General features: G+C 40.6%; 1 protein-coding gene across 3 annotated transcripts in view; it reads left to right on the forward strand.

The window, feature by feature from the left end:
* The window catches only part of BCKDHB (branched chain keto acid dehydrogenase E1 subunit beta), a 295498-nt gene that overhangs the window by 234135 nt on the left and 35804 nt on the right, over positions 1-25559 (forward strand). Inside the window, exon 10 of one of the 3 annotated variants that reach the window (XM_043542562.1) lies at positions 23820-24347. The exons of 1 other annotated variant lie outside the window; for it this stretch is intronic. In XM_043542562.1, the coding sequence (XP_043398497.1) occupies positions 23820-23903 (84 nt within the window). In that variant the 3' untranslated portion in view covers positions 23904-24347. Of the gene's footprint in view, positions 1-1765; positions 1934-23819; positions 24348-25559 lie in introns of those variants that run through there. One more of the 3 variants, XM_037894373.2, reaches the window with a different exon arrangement.

Consider the following 25559-nt stretch of genomic DNA (forward strand, 5'->3'; position numbering starts at 1 on the left):
TTAGCATTTACATCTCACTCCAACTGTTAGAATTTGCTGTTCTAGAAAAAACAATGTGTTTTGTATTATGCTTTCTCTTTACGGTACAGTTTACAGCTGCAAAAATATAATTTTAATTCAGACTCATCTGATTAGAACCATGTTGTGCTTCTAACCATAAATTTACCATATCCCACAAAGCTGATAGAAATGAGAAGTTTTTGATCCGTAATAAATTTGGGGGGGGGAGGAGGTAGCCTCCAAACCTCCCATGACTCAAGGACTTGTGTTTTCTGGGCTGTGATGTGGTGATCTTTTCCATTTTATCTCTAGTAGCTTATTATGGTTCAGTAACATCAGCATTTTTTAAACTGTTATGTAAACATAACTAATGATAGTTCAGGCAGCTATCTGAGTTATGAACTCTTTGGTAGTCATTTTAGATTGTTATAGTTGATACTGAGCAGGCCTATATATTATGCTGTCAAATCACTGACTTGGTGTTTAATTCAAATTAATATAAAAAATCCCTTCTATTTTAATTGGCTTCACATTGCTTTTAAACCCTATGATTTTAACCTGACATAGATTGACTATGACAGGCTCTGCTGTAAAGCAGCAGCTCTGTAAAATAATTAAGGCATCGTGGAACACTTCTTTTCTGCTTCAAAAACCTAATAATGCAAGGTTTGATAACATTTTATTTTGCAGCATAATGAATAAACCAGAATGAATTATGGCTTTGCTTTGACTGCTGAATGGAAGTAGAGCCTCATGGTTAGCTGTCGATGTCATGCCCAATGATCCCTAGTAAAAGCATGGAAATGGTTCTTTTCTCTACTAATTTTCAGTTCATCATAGCAATAATAAACTTCTTGGGTTTGAAATCACTTGGCCTTTGGCCTCATTCCTCACAGCACATCAGTGGAGTGTGCTAATTCCCGCGAAATGGCTGGTTTTGAGCGACTATTTATTCACGTCATTGTGCCTGAAGTTAATAAAAAAAATAAGTGCTTGTCAGATTCACATACGTACTTAGAGATCACTCACTACATGGAATTTTTTTCTGAAGCACGTGCTGCACGGTGAAGCTTTTAGGTTTTGTAAAGCATTGATTCATTTAAAAAAATGTTTTTTGTTTCATATTTTGATACTTTCCTGTAGTTATCTTTTTATATTGATGATGTGGCTGAAGCAACATTATATGTAGGAATAGATGTACTTCATAATACAGTGCCATCTGGGCTTTCATGTAAGGGGTCCACTGTTGTCTTCCATATTATAAGTCATTTCTTCTCAGTGATGTATTTATTAATGTATAATATGTGTGTAAAATATACATTGACATGTACACATATATAAAATTATATAGCTATACATAGAAGGGTTGAGTGTGACCACTCTACCTCTGCACAGGTGTGTATTGGTGGTAGGAGTCACTCAGAAAAAGTCTCTTTTCTGTCATTGTTTCTTGCTCCCTTGTGTGGTGGTTAGACACAGTTTCACTCCTTGCCTTTCCTGAGTGCCAGGATTGTTCCAAGCTACAGTTCTTGGCTACCCTAGCATGGCCTCGGAGGAGAAGGTAGAGGCTGTATTGATTTCTAGGCTAGCACAGGGAGATGTATGCTACACTCTTGCAAAGAGGTCTCCTGTCCCTGAGGACACTGCCTGAGTAAGTCTCTTATTGTAACCCATTTCTTAAAGCACAAATCTGGTCCAGTGAATATTGAGTATATTAGAATGATGCTGAGTTCTCAAGTGGCGGCTCTTCTCTCCCCACTTGCAGAGATTTCGGGGCCTGCAGAAAGGAACACAGCTGCTTATAGTCTAACTGTAATTGGTCTTCTGGGAGGAAGTGAAGTGTAGGTACGCATCCACATATAGGACAGCAAGAGGCAAGAAACAATCCTGATCTGAACTGATTACAGCAAGGAAATGAGCTGGGGAAGCAGGTAATGTTGGATCATATTAAAGTAGTTCTGTATTAAAATCACAAATGAGTTTGATTCCCCATAGTTTAAATTCCAGGGTATTACTAATTAAGAGGTCTCTTGGTTTTTGGTACTGTTTCTCTCCCTCTATGTGTGAAACTTGCAAACTGCTAATTGTGTTAGTACGTTCTAAGACAGAGTCTGTTCTCAAAGCAATTCTTTGTAACAACAGCTACTCACACAGAGAGAGACTCAAAGCAATACTCTAACAACAGAAACAGCACCCAGAGACTCCCCGCTCTTTTGTTGTATTAATCTTGCTTTGTTAACAATTGTGATTAAAATAGAGATAGAGGATGTATGTGGATGGATGCTTGGTGTGGATAATAACTGAATGATCAGGGAGGTGCCAGCCTAAGAATGCAGTGTTCATCGGCTGAAGAAGGCATCAAGTGGAAATAGCCAGAGGACCCCCGGAGGGCAGACTGGAATCCACCCAACAGTCTCAAGAATGGGAGAACCAAAGAACAATGTTTGTTAGTGTTATTTCTAGAAGGAAATTTAGATGATATCCATACAGAGCACAAGAAAATTCTGTCTGCAGTTATCTCACAAAGAGCAAAAGTTGATGGAGAATTAATATTAAACACGTCTGAGTCAGATAGGAAAGTCTGCGTTTCAAAGAAGCTGCCAAAATTGAAATGTTCACTTTCTAAAACACATATAGCCCAAAACACTCTTCAAAAAATTAACAAGTTGTCTCTAAAAAAGCCAAAAAACATGTTTTCTTAATCTATATAGGGAAGTTTCTGATTTTGGAAAAATTTACCAGCTGGAATAGTTCCTGAGATATGTTGGCTCGAAGGTGACTTTTCACTCACTGTCATCAGAGAATTATTGCATTTTATCCAGTAGAGCAGGCGGGATGCTGATCACAGCGCTGCTCTTATTAATCAGCTAGACCACTGAGTCTGGAAATATGGGGGCTTCTTGATCCTAAGGCCCATGTGGGCGATACAGCATCCCCCTTAGACAGAAAACACCATCAGGGAGGTGGGGAGAGACATGCTGCTTTCCTCACTCCCATCATACTAAGTTTTTTAAATGAGCGACTATCCCAGAATGCTGGAGTTGTACTTGTTTTTAACAGTGGTTCTAGGGGTGACCTTGGGGATTACAGACCAGTGAGCCTAGCTACAGTACTAGGTAAAATGGTCACACAACGGTGATTAAACATACAATTATCAACAACCTAGATGACCTTATATGGTGAGAAGTAAAAGTTCGGGAGACCTCCAGGGGCACTTTCTTGGATGCAGTGTGGCTCCTCTGTCACAGCCTTAGTTTTGGCCCTAAATCACTGAGGGTGAAATTCTGGCCCCCCATTGACATTAGTGGGAATTTTCATCATGAGTTCCTCCTTTATTAGTATCTCATCTCTTTTACTTCAGCATCTGCACTATAAGGTTGGTTGGCCCAAAATGCAACATCTTTTTCTTATCAATTGGCAGAGCAGTACAGTTTGGTGGATAGGGTGCTATTAAAACAAACACTTCCACATTCTCTTTTCTTTTTCTTTTTTTTTTTTTTACACACCCGTTTTCTCTGCCAAAAACAATGTTAGCTGTCCTGAATGTAGGAACAACCCTATAGTAAATAAAATAGTTTGCTCTCACAACTGAATGGATTAAAAAATGCTGAGACAGCATGTTGTGGTGACCAAATTTTATACTAAAAATATCTTCACTGGATCCTTTTCAAAGGGTCCTTCTCACGTTAGGCAACATCCCTGGTGTACCTTCCTGACACTGATTTCAGTGAAGTTACCTCAGGGATGAATTTGGCCCATTGCATTTGGTAGGTCCCCATTTATATAACCCAATAAATAACTGGCTCTTGTTATAAATGAGGAGAAGTAAGTAAATCTGTATAGCAGCTATCCATTAGAATGTCATCATCAGTGGCCAGTAGAACATAAAGTAAATAGTGTGTTAAATGTTATGCATTCTGCTGAGACGGCACTGTTAATTCTTTTCATAATGACACCTGTACTAAATCGATTGGCAGGAGCAGCAGCAAAGATAGGACCCTTCTTTTGAGTCACATGGGGAAAAGAACTGGTGCCGCTATTGTAGATTAGTTTTCCAAAAGAACAATAGACAATTTCATGAAGTGCACAACAGGTTAACAAATATGTCTGTTTACTGAGCACTTGCTCAGTCCTCTGAATAAAAGGCCACTGTTGTGGGTCTCAAGTGAGGCACTCAGAAATGGAGGTACCCACATTTCTGGGCATTTTTTGAACGTTTGGCTTTAATGTATTCTGTGACATTCTGCATTTATCCTAAAAGACTCTGCAACTTGGAGCCACTCACTGCTTAGTATTTCTTCTTTTAAAATAATTTTGAAAGTGGTAAAGAAAAGATTATGGCCTATTTTTTGTGTTTGTTTCTTTAAATATGGGTGCCTAAAATTAGGCTTCTAACTATATGTATTTTAGATACCTAAATATATGGCCTGACTTTCAAAAGTGCTGGGCATCCACAACTCCCAATGAAGCTCATGTACATTTCAATTGACTTCAGTGGGAGCTTCTGAGTGCTCATCACTGTTGAAAGCCAGGCCACTTATTAGATGCCTAAATATAGATTTAGGAGCATAACTTTTTTTTGTCAAAAATTGGTGCCTACTTAATCTAAATGTTTTTACATTTTTACTCTTGAAAATAAACAAATTAAATGATGCATTTATGGATAGGACATTTAAATCTGTTTTAAAAAACTAACATAGACCTTAAAAAAAATCATATAATTACTTTCTTTTTACATCTTTCCTTTAAAAAAAAAAAAAAAAAGAAAGAAACAAGCATCACAACTCAATGACAGTGACATCAATCTACCTGGTTAATGTGTTGTTTCTATTCATGGGTGAAATTCTGACCCCACTGAAGTCGACAGGAGCTTTACCATTTCACTCCGTATCTTTAAAGTTGTTATCCTGCTGTGATGGAATTCAGTGGCAAAACTCCTATTTGTTTCAGGGGAAGGAGGATCAGGCTATTGAAAGTTATTTGGGAGAGTAACTCTGAAACAATGGATTTGAACTCAGTACTATATATATATATGAGTACAGTGAGCAGGATTTGACCTGTTATCCTCAGTCTGTTGATTTGTGTGTGTTCATTATTCTAAAGTGTGTCTTAAGTCTCAGGTGCTTTATAAATAGTAAGTACACTTGTGTGTTCTTCATGAAGATTCCCTGAATTAAATCATTTATGGACAAGTAGAGGGATGCAGTTATTCCTGCTGGGATAGGAGGAGTTGCATGGTGAACAGCATTGTGTTTTACTCCTTCACGGTGAAATGATCTTGTTAGGCTTTGCAGGGGTAGAGGTCAGATGTATATTCGCCTTGCAAATGTATTATACCTAGAATATACAGATTACAGAGTAGCAGCCGTGTTAGTCTGTATTTGCAAAAAGAAAAGGAGTACTTGTGGCACTTTAGAGACTAACAAATTTATTTGAGCATAAGCTTTCGTGAGCTACTGTAGCTCACGAAAGCTTATGCTCAAATAAATTTGTTAGTCTCTAAGGTGCCACAAGTACTCCTTTTCTTTTTTCTAGAATATACAGAAATTTGTTATTTTAAATGTACTTAAGATTTCTTTAGGAATAAGAAAAAATTAAAATTTGGAATGAACAATGCTTTCCCTTTTCTTTCTGTCTTTGATTATTTTCTCTACACATACTATACTCTCCCCTCCCCCTCCCCCCCAAGTAAGCATTATTAACGATGAGCTATGCACAAAAGAGTTAGAGGCTGGTGAACAGGATAGCCCAGGATTACAGTAAATTGCCATCCAGACATCTTTCTCTACAAAAAGCAGTGAGTTTCATATGTGAGCAATGTTCATATTTTAGTGAAGTAATCTGTACAAAGTTGCTTGTTCATTATTTACCTTAGTTTGACATTTTTGACAGAGTATATGTGTACATAATTTTGATACTCTGTGAATAAAATCACGGTTTTTATGAGGAATTAATTATTTAGTTAAAATGCTAGGGATTTAGACATAGCAAACTTTACCCTGTATGCAATACGTGTAGGAGGATGGGATGTTAGATATTTTGGCAATTCTCAGAAGGTTATACTTTTGTGGGTTTGTAATAGAAGTTTTTTTTCTGATAACACTGTGTGTTGTGCACTGTATTTAATACACAGTGACAAGCTGATAAAAAGCAAGAGGAATGAATTAAAGTTCTTGTCCAGTGCTAGAGAAATTCTGTCACTGACCGTTAGGTTTTCCCTTTACATTATCTACACCACAACTTGATACTGTATACGTGTATGCCAAAATTATCTGGTTTTGTTTAATAGCAATTTAAAGAAAAATACGGCATAGCGGAGTTAAGATGAAATGATAAACAGAAAAGATATGAGACATGCTATGAAAACTTTTATAATATGTACAGCTGCGCAAATTTGATTGGAAAAATTTGATGTTCGGTTACAATTTGCAGCGGTGGCAATGCAAACAGTGTTTGAAATAAAAAACAGTAGATGTTAGCAAGAATATAATCTTCCACTGCCAAAACTGATATTGTGCTGTATTAGTAGCTGGTAGCAGAAACAGATTAATAATAGAATATATTTAAAGAAAAACTCCAATGCAATATAAGAGATTCTAATCACTTCATGTAATTACAAATAAGAGTAAGAACATAAGAGTGGCCATACTGGGTCAGACCAATGGTCCATCTAGCCCAGTATCCTATCTTCTGACAGTGGCCAATGCCAGATGCTTCAAAGGGATTAAACAAAATAGGGAAGTTATAAAGTGATTCATCCCCTGTCATCCATTCCCAGCATCTGGCAGAGTCTTAGGGACACCCAAAGGATGGGGTTGTATCCCTGACTATCTTGGCTAATAACTATTAATGGACCTATCCTCCATGAAGTTCTCTAATTCTTTTTTGAACCCAGTTATTGCTTTGGACTTCACGACATCCCCTGGCAATGAGTTCCACAGGTTAGTACTCATTACCAAAGTTTGCACAATTTGGTCCTTACGCAAGTCCTGGATCTGCAGCAGTTAGGATGAGTAGCACTTACTCAGATGTGTAGTCCCAATGATTTCAATATTGCAGAACAAACCTTGAGTTAATTTTGAACTATCTCAGGTCCCAGGTAAGTGGCTTCTACACACATGGGACTCTCCGTTGATTGAATAATAGTATCAGAGCCAGGGTAGCTACAGAAGTGAGCTCTTAAAACTGAGCCATGACGTTTTCCTTTAATAAAAACAGAAGGAAGAAAGATTGAAAAGAGCTCAGAAAAGTTTGGAAATAACATTAGCAAAGGTTGTTGTTGATTCTTTACTGGACATACGGACTACAATCACAGCCTCACTCTGCTAGATACAAGATACTCAGTTGCAGTGAGTGAATAGTGTACATATACATTTCCCTTACTGTCAGAGCAGTGTTACAAATGCAAGGATTCTTGCACAGCTTCAAGGAAAGGAAGCTTTTTTTCCCTCCAAACCATTGTAGGTTATCTAATATAAAGCTACTATAAGAAGTCCTCCAGAGTGGTGTCAGACAAAAATCTTCATGAGAAGTGGGTAGCTGTAATTTTACCAACAGTAAATGAGAAAATAAAATGGGGCCTGTAGTCCAAAATATCAAAGCAAAGAGGTTTTCCTCTGTTAGAGTTCATACTTTAAGAACCAGTGTCATCCGCAGTCTAAATCCACTGGCTTTACACTAGGGACAAACTTGGCAAATCCATTGACTTGAATTGAGAAACACCAGGGATAAATTTGGACAAAGACTGCTTTCTTCAGATGTATTCCTTCAAGGCCTGGTGTACACTTCGAGTTTGTCGGATTTAGCAGCATTAAATCCAAATTAACCCTGCACCCGTCCACATAACGAAGCCATTTTTTCAACATAAAGGGCTCTTAAAACTGATTTCTATACTCCTCCCCAATGAGGGGATTAGCGCTGAAATCGACATTGCCGTTTTGAATTAGGGTTAGTGTGGATGCAATTCGAAGGTATTGGCCTCCAGGAGCTATCCCACAGTGCACGATTGTGACCGCTCTGGACAGCACTCTGAACTCGGATGCACTGCCCAGGTGTACAGGAAAAGCCTCAGGAACTTTTGAATCTCATTTCCTGTTTGGCCAGGCGAGCTCATCAGCACAGGTGACCATGCAGTCGCAGAATCAAAAAAGAGCTCCAGCATGAACCGAACGGGAGGTACTGGATCTGATCGCTGTATGGGGAGAGGAATCTGTGCTATCAGAACTACTTTCCAAAAGACGAAATGCCAAAACATTTTTAAAAACCTCAGAGGCCATGAGGGATAGAGCGTACATCAGGGAGGCAACACAGTGCCGTGTGAAACTTAAGGATCTCAGACAAGGTACCAGAAAACCAAAGAATCAAACGGACGCTCCGGGACAGAGCCCCAGACATGCCGCTTCTACGCTGAGCTGCATGCAGTTCTGGGGGGGGGGCCGCCACCATTACCCCACCCCTGTTCGTGGACTCCGATAATGGGGTACTCTCCGCCATGGCTGAGGATTTTGCAGATGGGGAAGATGAGGAGGAGGAGGAGGACAAGCTTGGGGAGAACACACAGCACACCGTTCTCCCCGGCAGCCAGGATCTTTTTATCACCCTGACTGAAATACCCTCCCAACCCAACGAAGCCGGAGAAGGGACCTTTGGTGAGTGTACCTTTTAAAATATAATACATGTTATAAAAGCAAGTGTTTTTTAATGATTAAGTAGCCCTGAGGACTTGGGATGCATTCGTGGCCAGTACTGCTACTGGAAAAGTCTGTTATCATGTCTAGGGATGGAGCAGAAATCCTCCAGGGACATCTCCACGAAGCTCTCCTGGAGGTACTCTAAAAGCCTTTGCAGAAGGTTTCTGGGGAGAGCAGCCTTATTCCGTCCTCCATGGTAGGACGCTTTACAATGCTATGCTAGTAGCAAGTAATCTGGTATCATTGCATGACAAAGCCTGGCAGCATATGGTCCCGGTGTTTGCTGGCATTCAAGCAACATCCATTCTTTATCTCTGTGTTATCCTCAGGAGAGTGATATCGTTCATGGTAACCTGGTTGAAATAGGGGAATTTGATTAAGGGGAGATTCAGAGGTGCCCATTCCTACTGGGCTGTTTGCCTGTGGCTGAAAAGAAATCCTCCCCACAGTTAGCCACGCGGTGGGAGGTGGGGCTATTGGCACTGAGCTGTTCGCGTTTGACTAGCAGGGATCTTTCCTGATACCAGCCAGACGGTAGGGGGAGGGGAAAAGCGATCATCCCAGAGAATTGGATGGAGGGTGGGGGTTTACTGCTGCTGCACATTAACAGGAAAACTGCAGCAGTAAATGGCCAACTCAACGGGCTTTGCTTCGTATGGGAAAGGAGGGGGCTGCTGTTATGAAGGTTGCAGAAGCCGAAAGACTGTGGCTTACCATGGCCGCCTGCAAGCCGAATTCTGTTGCCCGGCCCTGCATGTGTGATCTCTAACACCAAAGCCGCTGACACTCAATATAAGATGCAAAATGCGACCTTGTACCAAAATCACGTGCGCTATGTAATGTGAATAGCGTTGCTCACCGTGAAAGAGTATAGCCATTGTTCTGTAAAATGTATCTTTTTAAATACTTCACTCCCTTTTTTTCCTCCAGCAGGTGCAAATGTTTCAAGTCTCCCTCCTCCGTCCCAAAGGATATCTCATATAAGGCGGTGAAAAAAATGTACGTGCGATGACATGTTCTCTGAGCTCATGCAGTCTTCCAGCACTGACAGAGCTGGGTGGAGGGACACAATAGCAGACTACAGGATGGTGGCCGATGAAAGTGAGGAGAGGTGGCAGCAGGAAGATCAGAGAAGGCATGAGGAAATGCTGGAGCTACTGCGGGATCAAATGAACATGCTCCGGCATCTGGTGGAGGTTCATGAACGGCAGCAGGATCACAGACTGCCGCTGCAGCCCCTGTTTAACTGCTCTCCCTCCTCCCCAAGTTCCATAGCCTCCTCACCCAGATGCCCAAGAACGTGGGATGGGAAGCTCCGGGCACCCAACGACTCCACCCCAGTGGACAGCCCAAGCAAAGGAAGGCTGGCATTCAACAAGTTTTAAAGTGGCCTTTTCCTTCCCTCCTGCCCTCCTCCCACACCCCACCCTGGCTACCTTGTGAGTTATCTCCCTATTTTTATAATCAATTAATAAATAATACATGTTTTTTAAATGATAGTGACTTTATTTCCTTTGCAAGCAAGCTGTGATCGAAGGGGGGACGGCGGGTGGTTTACAGGGAATTTAGAGGCAACCGAGGGGGCGGGTTTTCATCAAGGAGAAACAAACAGAAGTGTCACACAGTACCCTGGCCAGTCATGAAACTGGTTTTCAAAGCTTCTCTCATGTGCACCGCTTCCTGCTGTGCTCTTCTAACTGCCCTGGTGTCTAGCTGCGCGTATTCAGCAGCCAGGCGATTTGCATCAACCTCCCACCCCGCCATAAACGTCCCCCTTACTCTCACAGAGATTGTGGAGCACACAGCAAGCAGCAATAACAATGGGAATAGTGGTTTCGCTGAGGTCTGAGCAAGTCAGTAAACTGCGCCAGCGACCTTTTAAGCGTCCAAATGCATACACTACCACCATTCTGCACTTGCTCAGCCTGTAGTTGAACAGCTCCTGACTACTGTCCAGGGTGCCTGTGTACGGCATCATGAGCCAGGGCATTAAGGGTTAGGCTGGGTCCCCAAGGATAACTATAGGCATTTCAACATCTCCAACAGTTATTTTCTGGTCTGGGAAGTAAATCCCTTCCTGCAGCCATTTAAACAGACCAGAGTTCCTGAAGATGCGGGCGTCATGAACCTTTCCCGGCCATCCCACACTGATGTTGGTGAAACGTCCCTTGTGATCCACCAGTGCTTGCAGCACCATTGAAAAGTACCCCTTGCGGTTTATGTACTGGCTACCCTGGTGGTCCGGTCCCAAGATAGGGATATGCATTCCGTCTATAGCCCCACCACAGTTAGGGAATCCCATTGCAGCAAAGCCATCTAGTATGACCTGCACATTTCCCAGAGTCACTACCTTTGGTAGCAGCAGCTCAATGATTGCATTGGCTACTTGCATCACAGCAACCCCCACAGTAGATTTGCCCACTCCAAATTGATTACCTACTGACTGGTAGCTGTCTGGCTTTGCAAGCTTCAACAGGGCTATTGCCACTTGCTTGTGAACTGTGAGGGCTGCCCTCATCTTGGTATTCTTGCGCTTCAGAGCAGGGGAAAGCAAGTCACAAAGTTCCATGAAAGTGCCCTTACGCATGCGAAAGTTTCGCAGCCACTGGGAATCATTCCAGACCTGCAACACTATGCAGTCCCAGCACTCTGGGCTTGTTTCCCGGGCCCAGAATTGGCGTTCCACAGCATGAGCCTGCTCCATTAACACCATGATCTCTGTTAGGGGGCTTATTCCTTCACCCACTTACTTCCCTGGTCCTTCTCGCATGAACAGAGAGCAACAATACCCGAAGTCCAAAGGTGCAAACAATTCTATGTTTACTAGGGTGAACTTCCAGCAAGCATGATTCCAGTTTCCTTCCTTAGTGTCCCCCTTCCCAGCTCTGACACCACAGAGCCTTAGACCTGTGTCCCTGTTCCCATTCCTGCCCTTAGCCAAACATGATTCCAATTTCCTTACCCCCATTCCCTGCTCCCATTTCCCCCTTTAGCAAAACATGATTCCAATTTCCCCACCCCTGTTCCCATTTCCCTTCCCCACATCCACACCCACTCACTTCCTGATTGACTGCAGACTGTATAGTAAAACTTGAGTTCTGCTTAGCTATACCTTAACCAATCATTTTCCTGAAATTTTACTAACCAATCCTAACATATTGCAACATGATTATGTAACCAATTATATCCCACCACCTTAATTAGTTTACACCCAGCAAAATTAATTATACAGCAGACAGAAACAATCACAGAACCAGACAGATTATATAGACAAACAATAGCAAAGTGGGAACTATAATGACAAAACAATACAGAAGTGAGGATTTCACATCCCAGCTATTGATAAGTGAGTTCTTGCCAGACAGGATGCTATCAAACTAAGTTTCCTTTTACATCTTCTAGGCACTTCCCTTTCTCTGGAGGTGACAGGCATTATCAGGACAGGATTGTATTCCTAACAGCCCAATAGCACCTTATTTCAATGTGACTAGTTTGGAATGTGAGGTGACCGTTCGCTTCCCAGCTTATGGCTGCCTCTGTTGCTTAGCCAAAGGCCTTAGCCTAAGAACAGGGCCTCAGACTGTCACAGTAAGAGAAGAACCTTACATTGGCAGACAGTGATTTTGATTCTTTCTTTTATACCTCTATAACTAGCTAAGTGATAAGAATACACCTAAATTCTTAGAGTATAGGCCTTTACAGACAGGCCTTAATATCTATATCCTAACAATCTCCGAATTGCAGGGGAATGCAGTTTTAGAGAAACTTTTCCTCATCACCGCGCTGCTGTCGCCTACTCGCCTGGTTTTTCGGGTGCTGGTTCTGCATACACTGCACAATAAAGCGCGAGGTGTTTACAATGGTCATAACTGCTGTGGTGAGCTGAACAGGCTCCATGTTTGCTGTGCTATGGCGTCTGCTCCTGCTCGAACAATCCAGGGAAAAGGGTGCGAAACGATTGTTTGCCATTGCTCTGGCGGAGGGAGGGGCGACTGACAACATGGCTTATAGGGTTGGCTTACAGGGAATTAAAATCAATAAAGGGGGTGGCTTTGTGAGAAACAGAATGGCCCCCTCAAGGATAGAACTCAAAACTGGGTTTAGCAGGCCGTTGATTTCACGGAGGGAGGGAGGAGAAAACGAATACAAAACAAATCTGGTCTATTTCTTGTTCTGATCCACTTCATCTATCGTTGTACATCTTGCTGGCAGCAGACTGTGCAGTACAACCGCTAGCCATCGTCCTCTCCTGGGTGTTCGGCAGAAGATGGTGCAGTATGACTGCTGGCCATCGTCTTCTGCTGGCTACAGATTAAAAGACAGTGCACTGCAGGTAGGACTGAATCGCCATGAGACGAAACTTAAAAGGGAAATGACCTGGCTGAGTCACTCCCATGTTTGCCAGGCACCCCTGACCTCATCGAGGTCGGTTAAAAGAGCACCCTGGACTACGTCGACGACGGCTACCAGTCATACTGCACTGTCTGCTGCCAAAAGGCAATAAACTGCTGTTGTGTAGCAATGCAGTACCGCATCTGCCAGCACCCAGGAGACATACGGTGATGGTTATCTGAGCGGCTCCATGCTTGCCGTGGTATGGCGTCTGCGCACGTAACTCAAGAAAAAAGGCACAAAACGATTGTCTGCCGTTGCTTTCATGGAGGGAGGGAGGGAAGGGGGACATGATGATATGTATCCAGAACCACCTGCGACAATGTTTTAGCCCCATCAGGCACTGGGATTTCTACCCAGAATTCAAATGGGTGGTGGAGACTGCGGGAACTGTGGGATAGCTACCCACAGTGCAACACTCCAGAAGTCGACCATTGCCTCGGTACTGTGGACACACTCCGCCGACTACATGCACTTAGAGTATTTGTGTGGGGACACACACAATCGACTGTATAAAAACACTTTCTACAAAACTGACTTCTATAAATTTGACCTAATTTCGTAGTGTAGACAAGGCCCAAGAGAGCAAGAGGGGGAAACCCTTTTGCTCTCTTCCAAGTTGTGTACGGTTCTGTCATTTGCGTCCCCTCAAAGTGCTGGTACACTTGTTCAAACTTTGCAAACTGCCACGTTGTCTGATGGCTCTATTTCCTGAAATCCTGACAGTTTATGCAAAGGCATCTGGCTGTACTGAGGGAGCAAGCCTTAAACCGGCTAGCTCCTTTTAGGATTCTCCCCCCTCACCTCCCATCAAAGTTACCAAAATTATTTTCTAATCTGTTTTGTTCTGGGCCTTTTTTGTTTTTTTCTGCCATAAATTTTCAGCAGTGAACATCTCATACTAAGAAGATGGACGGGTTGGTGCATATTTCTGATGTGAAACATTTGCAATGGTTTTGTTTGATTGTTTTAATTCCACCTTTACAGTCTGCAGCGTGTGGTTAAAAGTGATCCTGCTGCTAACTGCCTGTATTTTCCTTAAGCGAAACTGCTTAATTTCTGCTTTGTGGAAATTTAGGAGACTCAGATAGGTAGGAAAAACAAAGGAAACATGGCTGAAGATTTTGTTGGCGGCTTTCAGGTCTGAGAATAACGAATGAAACAAGTATTGTTTGACCTACTTCCAAAAGGGAAGAAGAGCTTCTTTGAAATAAAAAGCTATAAAGTGATCTTCTTTCTTTGGAAGAAAAAAACATTGTGTAATCTCCAGGATTTAAAACTGGAATTCGTTGTGTAATTACTGCTGAGACCTATCATTCACTGAAAGGCTTGACAGTTCTTGCATTAAGCTTCTTGTGAAGGTGAATTTTCAGTGCATTTAGTAAATGTGTTTTAGACAAGTTTTTATAAGGAAAAATAACAGTGGAAAAAATGAAACCCTGAAAATCTTAGGAACGTCTGCACATAGGCACCTTGCCGCTGGCCTTCCTCCACCTTTGGTCCCTGGAAGCACTGCTCAAGGGAGCCACTCCCCCAGGGACTCTGTCCAGCCATGGCTGCCCTTGACGGGGGTGGAAGCTGGAAAGCGGGGCTCCCCTGTAGGAAGGAAGCTCCATGGTGAAAGTACTACATCTGTATAAAGACAATCATAGAATATCGGGGTTGGAAGGGACCTCAGGAGGGCATCTAGTCCAACCCCCTGCTCAAAGCTGGACCAATCCCCAACTAAATCATCCCAGCCAGGGCTTTGTCAAACCTGACCTTAAATGAGGAGTCTGGTGGCATCTTAAAGACTAACAGATTTATTTGGGCATAAGCTTTCATGGGTAAAAAACTTCTCTGTGAAGAAGTGGGTTTTTTACCCATGAAAGCTTATGCCCAAATAAATCTGTTAGTCTTTAAGGTGCCACCGGACTTTTTTGTTGTTTTTGTAGCTACAGACTAACATTGCTACCCCTCTGATACATCTATGTAATTTCTCCGGAGCCCACAAAGGGATGATGTGCAACCACTCTTCTTCTCACCTTGCCTCTGCCCTACTCTACTCAACGCGAGTCCTCCCACAGTTTCCTTGCCTGCCATGAAACCAAACCCCACAGAGGGCCACCTGTGGATTTTGGGGATGGTTTCATAAAGGTGACTGACCCCACTCTTTCTGTGCATGCTAGTAGGGGGACATCAATGTACAAAGGGGACTCTGGACTAGAGCAACACAAAATGACCCTTTTCAGCTACAGCACCAGTAATCCATATTTATGGATTATAAATGTGTTCAAAATTGAGACTCAAGAACAGTAGCTAAGGGATAAAATGCCATATTGTTTGTTTTAGAAAGATTTCAAATCGTAAAAGCTTTCACTTGCAGAAAGCTGCCCGGCTACTAATAAGCCTACAGTACTGATGCAAGTATCTACGCAAGCAAGCTTTCTAGTTTACTTTGCGCTTCCCCATATACAAAACAAACAGACCGCTAATGATTGGGTAAATACAGTGGGACTGTACTTTGTGCACTGCATGTTCTAAGCTTGAGTGTTTTGGTCTGTCTTTTGTTTGTCTATTTTTATACTCTTTCACAACCACATTTTGTAATAATGGAATATTAGAGTTCCTAGTACAGTACGGAGACCTAACACAAGGAATGTATTATGCACACTTTTTTCAACCTGAAGAGTTCTCCAGTGCCAATTATTTTTGGCTTTTATTATATTATACTAATAAAATATGAACAGCGAGGGGATTTTACACTGTATGATTCGCTCATGCAGGGGTGTGTGTCCAAAGCAAAACAAAATGTGAAACTGAGAAAAAAGCATCAATCAAATTTTGGCATATCCATTTTCTTTTTTTCCTTTCTCCTTTTTTAAAATGAAATCCTTAAATACATTTCTTAAATTTACAAGAGCAACAGTTCTAGGTGAAAAAATTCCATTGGCTTATACCTCTTGCCAGTTGTGACTTTTGTATTCATCCACAAAAACCACATTCAAGTAGTATGAAGAATCTGACTTAGAAGCCACAAAAGCAAATCAATTCAGAGTTTAAAACCAGGCTGATTCTTGGGTTTCTATGTGTTCCATTTTTCCTAGGTCTTGTAGCACATGTACAGAAATGATGGCATTTCTTTTGCAACATGAACAACTAGGCTGCAAGCTGCAGAGCTGGAGTACATGAATTTGAAATCTTTTTGTAGTTCTACTAATTTTAGCTTTCACTATTGTAGCTTCATAGGTCAGAGAGTGACCCTGGGAATCATTATCCAGGAAAACAAACTTGGATCCCTGTTAAAATAATAAAACAAATATTAAAGGAAAAATGTTTATACCTATTTATTTGATGTGAAAACTATGCACAATTAACTGCATAGATTATGCTTAACGTCTAGTACAGGGCTGGTAATTTATAAATATATATTAATAACCATAATATAAAGAACAAAATGCTAAACAAATTCAGTCACTTTTGGATCAGATTACAAAATTAGATGAGGGGAATGGAGTAGATGAAATCAGTCTGAATTTTTGTATTGAGACAGTGCCTCATAAAGCTTTGCTAGAATAATTCGTTCATATTAGCACAGTATAATTACAATGAAATAGACTGAGAACTGGGTAAAGGCTGTAAGGAAAGAATCATCTGTGTTAGACTCAGTTTATTTAACATCTTTATTAATAATCTGGAGGGAATAAGAAAGAAAAACCATCATCACAGATGATATTTCATAAATTCTCCATTTTTAGTTTTTAGAGGACAGAGGTTTTGATATTCAGGGGCATATCAATTAGATGCACTTCTACAACTAGTGCAGAAAGGGTTCTGAACAGGGACTCAAAAGACACACTTTTATTTCCTGGCTCACCCACAGATTTCCCTTCCAGTCCTACATTTCTGTGATTCTGTGGTATCCTGTGTGAGCTTGGACAAGTCACCTAATCTATCGTGTGCCTCAGCTCCCCATCGATAAAATGGGAGTAATACTTCCCTACTTCAACAAAGTGTAGGATAAAAAAAATCCTTTTATGATTATGAGGCACTCAGATACTATGGTGATGAGAGCTGTATGAGTACTTAGGGAGGGAGGTAGATAGTGACATGCACAGATACATGGTTAGAGAAATATTTTGTTTTGTTCAAAATAGTAAGACAGTTGAAGTAAGCTTTGCCAACAAAGATTTCAGGTGATTTATGAAACAAGTTAAGTCCAGTATCATTCAATATGATATAGCTTGACATCAATCTCTCTCTTCAATAAAATTCTAACAACTTTTGTCTTCCCATTTATGAAAGTGTACTGTCTGTTCACTTTTCAAAAGGTGTTTCATTATTATTGCCAAAGTTTCCTTGGCATCTTCTTTCATATCTTCCCCCTTTTGTCCCTGACACTCTGTCTAAAGATTTTTTTGTTGCTTCTATTTCAGAAGGGCACACACTGATATATTCTGTATTGATTGTAGAACAGTGTTGAAATTAAGGCTTTCATCCACCCTTATTGAATTTCATTCAGTTTCTTTACAAAGTCAGTTCTCTATTTTTTTCAAACACTGTTTGTGGCACTTGACGAAGCAGTAGAATCAGATAAACATTAAAAGGAAGTAAAAACTTTTTTTTTTCCTTTGCCTTTATCTGTGACATACCTACCTACAACTTTATTTATCTGGCATTTAAAATGTTGTCTGCTGGAAAAATTGCTAATTCACTGGTATTTGATTTATGAGAAGTGCATTTTAATTTCAGGTTATTCAGGTGCTAAACTGTTCATTGATCTTTTTATCTTAAGGGAAAGTATGTTTATAGTGTAGTTTATGAATAACAGCTGTGTTTTCCTGCCAAGGGGCTAGTAAGAGGCTAAATTTTTTGTTTTCTCTTCATTTGTATTTATGTAGAGTTAAAAAAAAATTCTAGACTTTTTAGGCTTCCCCTATAATTTGCTTTCTCCTTTTTGCATTCCTCCGTGTTTCTCTCAACACTCAGTTTTCTTTCTGCTCTCTGTTGTGTTTAATGTTTTTTCAACTGTGTAATACTGAAAACACACCTTGGCCAGCAGTTTTTCTTTATATTGGCTGAGGAAAAAAATGCTGGTTTTGGAAACACTATGTCAGCATAGTAATACCCACAGCCTGCTTTACATCATAAAGATGCAAATCCTCCATGAGCCCTGATTCAGCATGGACAGTGTGGTTTTTCAGTCAAAGGGAGGTGAGCACAGCAATGGGATGCAGGGTAGTGTGGCCATACTGCTTGTATATTATCTAGCTGGGGAGGGGGATGGGCTTACCTATACTCTGTTGTGCAGAGCTTTTTGGAGAAAGCCCAGGGAGGAATGAAGGCAAAGGCAGTGAATCTGCCACTACCTGGACTCACTGTTCATTTTCTTTCTTTCTCATCACGTGGGTGAGCGATATGGCTGCCACAAAGACTACTGCAGCTCTGATGCTGATGAAATCAAGTCTGTCACGTATCTCTGCTGCTTTTCATGAGTTACCTTTCTCCCTCAAGCCTCCAATTCCCATGGAAATCCCCAGTGCACACTGTGTGAGTTGAGCTAGCAGGGGTTCCCACCGCTTTATTGGCCAGGAATGGTGAACCGTGGCCACTGGGAGCTGCGAGCAGCCGTACCTCTGGATGCTCAGGTAAACAAAGTGTCTCACGGCCTACCAGGGGCTTACCCTGAACAAGCCATGAACCAACTCTGGGAACCCCTGAGCTGTGGGCTACAGGGAGGATTTGGTCCCAATATTATACCTGGCACTTTAAGCACATCAGAGAGCTTGGATTGGCACAACATTTATATTAGTTTCTTTTAAAACTTTTGCCAATCCAGGAAATAATATGGAGGCATGGCTAGTCTCAAACCCAAAATGCCAGATCCCCATCTTCCCATTCAAACTTCTCCTGAAAGGTCATTCACTCTATGACATCTACAAACAGTAAATCATGATGAATATCTTTGCCTCCTACAGTTTGCACTGGAGAAGAAAATAATTAGATCAAAAAACCTCCCACCCCTAAATAGGTAATTCAAGTTAATTCCCTCTTCTGGACCTCAAAAGGCAGGTTTACGCTGCCGCATATGTCGATATAATTACGTCGCTGAGGAGTGTAAAAAAAGCCACCTCCCAAGCGGCACAAGTTACAGCAACCTAAGCGCTGGCCACACCAGCACTATGTCAGTGGGAGAAGCTCTCCTGCTAACATAGCTTCCGCCTCTCACAGAGGTGGAGTAATTATGCCAACAGGAGAGCTCTCTCCCATCAGCTTATAGTGTCTTCGCCAGACGTGCCACAGTGGCGCAGCAGAGCTCTTCTAGTATAGACTAGCAGCTCTTGACTTTCTTGTATCTGTTGTTTAGACCGTACGTTATTTGGGGAAGGGATTGTATTCAGCTGTGTGTCTAGCACAGTACTAAGCATATTGCTGGCACTTAACTAATAATACATGAAGCGAAAAGAGCAGATACATGCAGCAGTATATTTTTCCACTTCATCTTGCTTTTCTTTCTTTGAATCAAGAGTGCTTTGCGTATTGTAAAGCACCAGAAAGCTTTATAAAATGTTTCTATGATCCTAGGTCAACAACTGTATTATGTTTTTCAATTTTCAGGAGTTCTATTGCGAAAAGATAAAATGTCTTTTCTTAAAAGATATGGCTGTGTTCAGCCAATAGCAGTGCTAAGGAATTTTAGCTTTACAAATGGACCAATACAGTCTTTTTACTTGCTAGCTAAAAGGGAAGATGCTGGATTGGAATTACAACTTCAATCAAAGTAGTAAAAGAGGATGGGCATCTAAGTGTCTGGTATGATTAACAAGTCTATTAGTGCTTAGATACTGTGGGGATGGGCATCCTAGAAATATCTTAGAAAAATAAAGGCCCTATGGTTTGATGTAGTGAACAATGGTCGCCACAGGAACTGGGTGCAGTTCCCTGATCCTCAGCCACCCAGCCATGGCAGAAGATAAAGCATCAAGGGCCTACGCTAACTGCTACCACTTGCAGATCTGTAATGGACCTTCTGTCAATGGAGGATCAGACATAGTGGGGATCCACTTCACCATGTCCTCTCCTGCTTATGGAGTACAAACTAGCATAGCAGATTGGAAAATCCAGCCCACCGAAGTTTATCAGTTTATGTATTTGTTCTAAAGTGAATTTCTTGATAGATAAAACCTTGTTACTTGTGAGCAACATTAATTACAATGGAAATAAAGGGAAATTCCTGAAAGCATATTTGTGAAATTGATCTGTGACAGTTATAGTTCAAATTATGAAAAGCTTTAGTCACCATCTTGAGAGAGAGAGAGAGCTTGTGCTGTACACTGTGTTAGCATTTCTCGCCTCCTAAATTCTTTCTCTCTAATAGTCTTTCAAGAGCACGCATTAACAATCAAGCCAATTTCCTCTTACTTAAATAGTTTCTCAGTGATGTTTACATGCTCCTCTGTAGGATTCACTTACTGACAGGATTTCGAAGGATACTATTGAAAAAGTAATTGAGCCAAGTGAAGGTTGATAATTTTTGAGAGAAGGAAACAGTTTGTTTAAAAAAATCAAAAGGGTTGGGGCTCAAGATGAATGCAGGGGTCCCTGGTTTGTACTTTGTGATGCAGATGTTTGCTTGTCAGGTGGGTTTTGTTTATCCATTTTTGTTGTTCTTTTTCTTGTTTTTAATCTTTATTTTAATTATCCCCATTCTCTTTTCTCTCACTCAGCAACTTTCACTTATTTGAGCTATTTTTTCAAAAGTCCTTAGAAGGAAAACAGTCATCTGGCCTCATTAAAAAGATAATATTAAAAATACACTTCCTTGAGGTATAACAGAAATGTATTAAGACACAAACACTAGTTTATCATTAACTCAGACCATAATCACCCTTCTGTAATTATTTTGTTTTATGGAGGTGCAAATAATCTGCGCTCATCTTGACAATACCATTTATATTGCTAATGCCTAAAATGAGTGTGGTACAGAAACAGGTTTGCTGAATTCAGCACAAAATATGCAGTTTTTTGAGCCATGCAAGCACTGAAAGAATATGGGTCAGACCAGTGGTTCTCAAACTGTGGGTCGGGACCCTAAAGTGGGTCGTGACTCAGTTTTAATGGGGTCACCACGTCTGGCTTAGACTTGCTGGGGGCATAACCCAAGTCTGAGGGCTACAGCCCTTGTCGGTAAGGCTCAAGTTATAGGCCCCCTGCCTGGGGCTGAAGCCCTTGGGCTTCGGCTTTGGCCCCCCGTCCTGGGGAAGTGGGGCTTTGGCTTGGGAGGGCTCAGGCTTCGGTCCCCCCCGGGGTCCTGTAGTAATTTTTGTTGTCCGAAGGGGGTCACGGTGCATTGAAGTTTGAGAACCCCTGGGCTAGACTGTGCATCCTGTGATCATATTGGTAAGCAATTATTGACATTGCTGGGGCTGCCTGTGTGAATAAATGCTCACCAACAAGAGTAAATATAGCATAATTGAGCCCCATCAATGCTGGCTATGCATCAGTCTGATCTCTTCAATAAAAATGTTGACTGACAATTGAGGAGGAAGAAGTTACATAAGAACAGCCACACTGGGTCAGATCAAAGGTCCATCTCACCCAGTATCCTGTGTTCCGACACTGGCCAATGCCAGATGCCCGGGAAGGAATGAACAGAACAGGGCGATCATCGAGTGATCCATCCCCTGTCGCTCATTCCCAGCTTCTGGCACCCAGAGGCTAGGGACACCATCCCTGTCCATCGTGGCTAATAGCCATTGATGAATCTATTCTCCATTAACTTATCTAGTTATTTTTTGAACCCTGTTATAGCCTTGGCCTTCACAACATCCTCTGGCAAGGAGTTCCACAGGTTGACTGTGTGTTGTGTGGAAAAAATACTTTCTTTTATTTGTTTGAAACCTGCTGCCTATTAATTTCATTTGGTGACTGCTAGTTCTTGTGTTATGAAAAGGAGTAAATAACACTTCCTTATTTACTTTCTCCACACCAGTCATGATTTTATAGACCTCTATCATCTACCCCCTTAGTCATCTCTTTTCCAAGCTGAAAAGTCCCAGTCTTATTAATCTCCCTCATATGGAAGTCGTTCCATACCCCTAATCATTTTTGTTGCTCTTTTCTGACCCTTTTCCAAAAACTTGCAAAACAGTGCAAAAAAAAAAAAAAGCAACGGTGGACTTGCCTGACTGTTATCCTCCAGCTCAAAGATGACATGGGGTTTAATTTGGGAATTTAATTGGTTAATTTGATTATTTTGTAATATAGTGAACAGAAGGAAGAATTTTCTGAATATTTCTTAATATTCAAAACACATTTTGAATCACCTGAATTCATTACTATTTCATTTCCATAGACATAGATTTACTAGTGTGTCTCTTCCCCAAAAGCAATATTTTAGTTGCTGTGGTTGAATATTGGCTGAAAGTGAATTTCAAATTCTATGTGTCATAGTGAAATTCTCAGTTTTAAACTGATTTGTTGGCTAGTTGCGTAAGTTATCTAATTAAGGAACAGAAACGGTGCTACATGATCTATTTAATCAGCCAGCACAGAAAAAATTGCAAATATTCATAGTAAATGGTTTACAGGTTGTGCATATTAAGAATTCTGCTCTGAAGAAATCTACAAATTTTGAATACATTTGAGAATTTTGTCCTCAGCTCCAACAATTAATAAACAAGAAAATGGCAACGTGTTCATAAAATACATTTGTTACAAATTATTTGTTCAGCTCTGCTGGTGAAGGCAAACAGTTATGGTGAGGCATTCATTTTTAAGACATTGTATACTTTGGGAAAAACAAATTATTTTTCAGTAGGCATTAGTTTCCACTTAAAGGAATAGAGGTATATTTAAGAGAAGCTAAGCCTTCAGAATAATTTAAGGGAGACCTTTTAAAACATGGTTAATATTTTGATTAACATGGTTAACATTTAGATTAGATTATGTATTCAGGCAGTCAAGAAATAGAAGAGATCTACAACAAAGTCTAGTGAGAGTTAAGAATTCCATTATGAGGAGCTACACATAGTGAGAGCAATAAATTATGGCAATTTAATATAACATGAAGCATCAGACTTAGAAATTATACAGCAGAGAGAGAGGGGGACAGAGAACAAGCAGCAAAAGCATGTCAGGTTGCTCAAAAAAAAATGATTAATCCAGTTCTGAATAAAGCTCTCTTATTCAAGGATAAGCGTGTCTACACATAGAGTTAATCAGGAATAGTTAAATTCACACCCTATCTTATTCTTGATTAATTTTCATGTGTAGACCAGCCCTACCGCATAATAATGTCAGTTTAAAGTAAGCATTAACTATTCAATTGTTGATCTTCTTTCTAGATAGTTTGGGGAAGGGGATTGGAATGAAGCCCAACAGGGGAGGTGTGTTAAGCGGGAATTAGGAGTTGCTGCATGAATGGAATACCGAAGGAAGAAAAAAGGGGAGAGATACAAAGACAAGAAAAAGGGGAGAATGGGGAAGGAAGAGAAACAAAGGACAGAAATAGCAGTAGTTCCTAAAGACAGTATACTTTCCTGCAGTGGAGCTGAGTGCAATCATAAGGAGCTGAACATATAATCACAACTATAATAAACTAATAGTTTAGTTACAATTGAAAGCTATGTTCTACCCTTGATCTATGTGCAAGCCTCCTGTTCACATCATTTGCAGCTGTGCTGTGGATTGAGGAGATTATGTAGTTCTAACTGTATATGGACCATAATTAAAAATGGAATTCGGCTCTCTCCACAGAATGTGTCTGATACCACCGAGCCAGAACATACTCCAATACACCATAAAGATTCACAGTGTGCTGAACATAGGTCATTTAACTGATGTGGAATGGATAGATAATATGCCATCTTCCTCTGAAGCATGGCATGGAGGGCATTGCTGTAAAAAAAATTTGTTGATTGTTTCTTGTTAAATAAATTGTATCTAGCATAAATGAGTTGTTCCCTGTGCCCCTCTGCCCAATGGATGAGTAGGTTATGTTCTTAAGATGCTTTCTTTCATGCCAGTTACGTTTTTTCATGGTGCAAATATTCTTCTGCAAGGAAAGTTAGTTTGTAAACTGCAGTGCTGGAATACAAATATAATAGTGCTAAAAGAACAGTTAGTTACATAACCTTATAATAGTCCAATTATGTGGATGCTCTCGTTAGGCATATATTTTTGATTAGGCAACTGAGGCTTTCATTGAAATGGAACTACAATACTTTAACTAGATTAAGTATGGAGAAAATAAAATTAAACCACGTGTTATAGAAAAAATAAAGATTAAAACACAGTTGAAGCAATACAGTCTGAGCAAAAACTCATGAAATGTCTACAATTAAGGATTTTTTTACACAAAAGTTATTCAATAATTGCATATGACATGGTTTATTTTATCAGCATCCGCAGTATATGTAGTCAGATTACAGATTATTTGCTTGGTTTTAAAGGTGAACAAGTATTTCAGCAAACTCTTAAAAGGAGAGTCATTTGTTCCTGAGATTTTTAGATTAATAGTAAATTGTAAAATTTGTGGAAATAGAAGTATGAGCATTAGTTCCCTTAACAAGCATTGCGTGCAGTTTAACTAATTTGTACATGTGCTATAGTTTCTAAATACCTATTTTAAAAGTTACCCCCAAATTCCTAGTTCTCAAGTAAGAAACTGATGTAGACTTTTTCTGTGCAGAGTGGGAATCAGCTTTGTAAACATCTGCAGTCTGGCTGGAATCAGTGAAACTCTAGATTCACCACTTGGTAAATGGTGAAGTTCTAACAGCCCATGTCCAAATTCTGTGTTCAGTCTTCATTTTTGAAAATTAACGAGAGGAAATTACTCATTGTTCACCTCAAAATTCCTAAATAAGTACATCAAGGAGTTAAAAACATGGTTCACAGTTGTGAAGCTCTCTAGGTTCACATTATTGGCAACTAACCCAGTGTTCTGTCGCCACTCAAATTGAGGTATATAATCCAAAACAAATATTCAGTTAGTTCATGTAGGCACAGAGAAATGTCATAAAATGGTAAATCATGGGAGCCAATTTCTAACATTAAGGATAAGTGGGAAAATATGAAACGGTCAGTGTAAAAGAAATTAGGTAAATATAGTGGCAGGCAAATAAATGTGTTCATGCGAGTATGTTACACAGGCATGAACTATTGAACGTTCCGGCACCACACTAGTATGTTTTATACTTTGTTTTACACTTCAGAGCCTTTTGGCACATAGGAGTTTCCAGGCCTGGTGCTTGACAGTTTTTTGGCTTGATAGCTTTTATCTGTTCCTTAGTGGCTTCTTTGATCTAGGACATGCTGTATTAGGTCTGCCAGAATTTGCTGATTTGCTACTCTGTATTTAAAAAAAAAAAAAAAAAAAGTTGGACTGTGTAAGCAACTGTGAAGTCACTGGAGTTATGACAGTTCTGTAGATAACAATAAAATGACTAATGTTCCCAGTTATATTTGTGGATTGAATAATTGAATTTCACTTTT

This window comes from Chelonia mydas, chromosome 3 (assembly GCF_015237465.2).
Source record: "Chelonia mydas isolate rCheMyd1 chromosome 3, rCheMyd1.pri.v2, whole genome shotgun sequence".
In the NCBI taxonomy this organism is placed as follows: Eukaryota; Metazoa; Chordata; order Testudines; family Cheloniidae; genus Chelonia; species Chelonia mydas.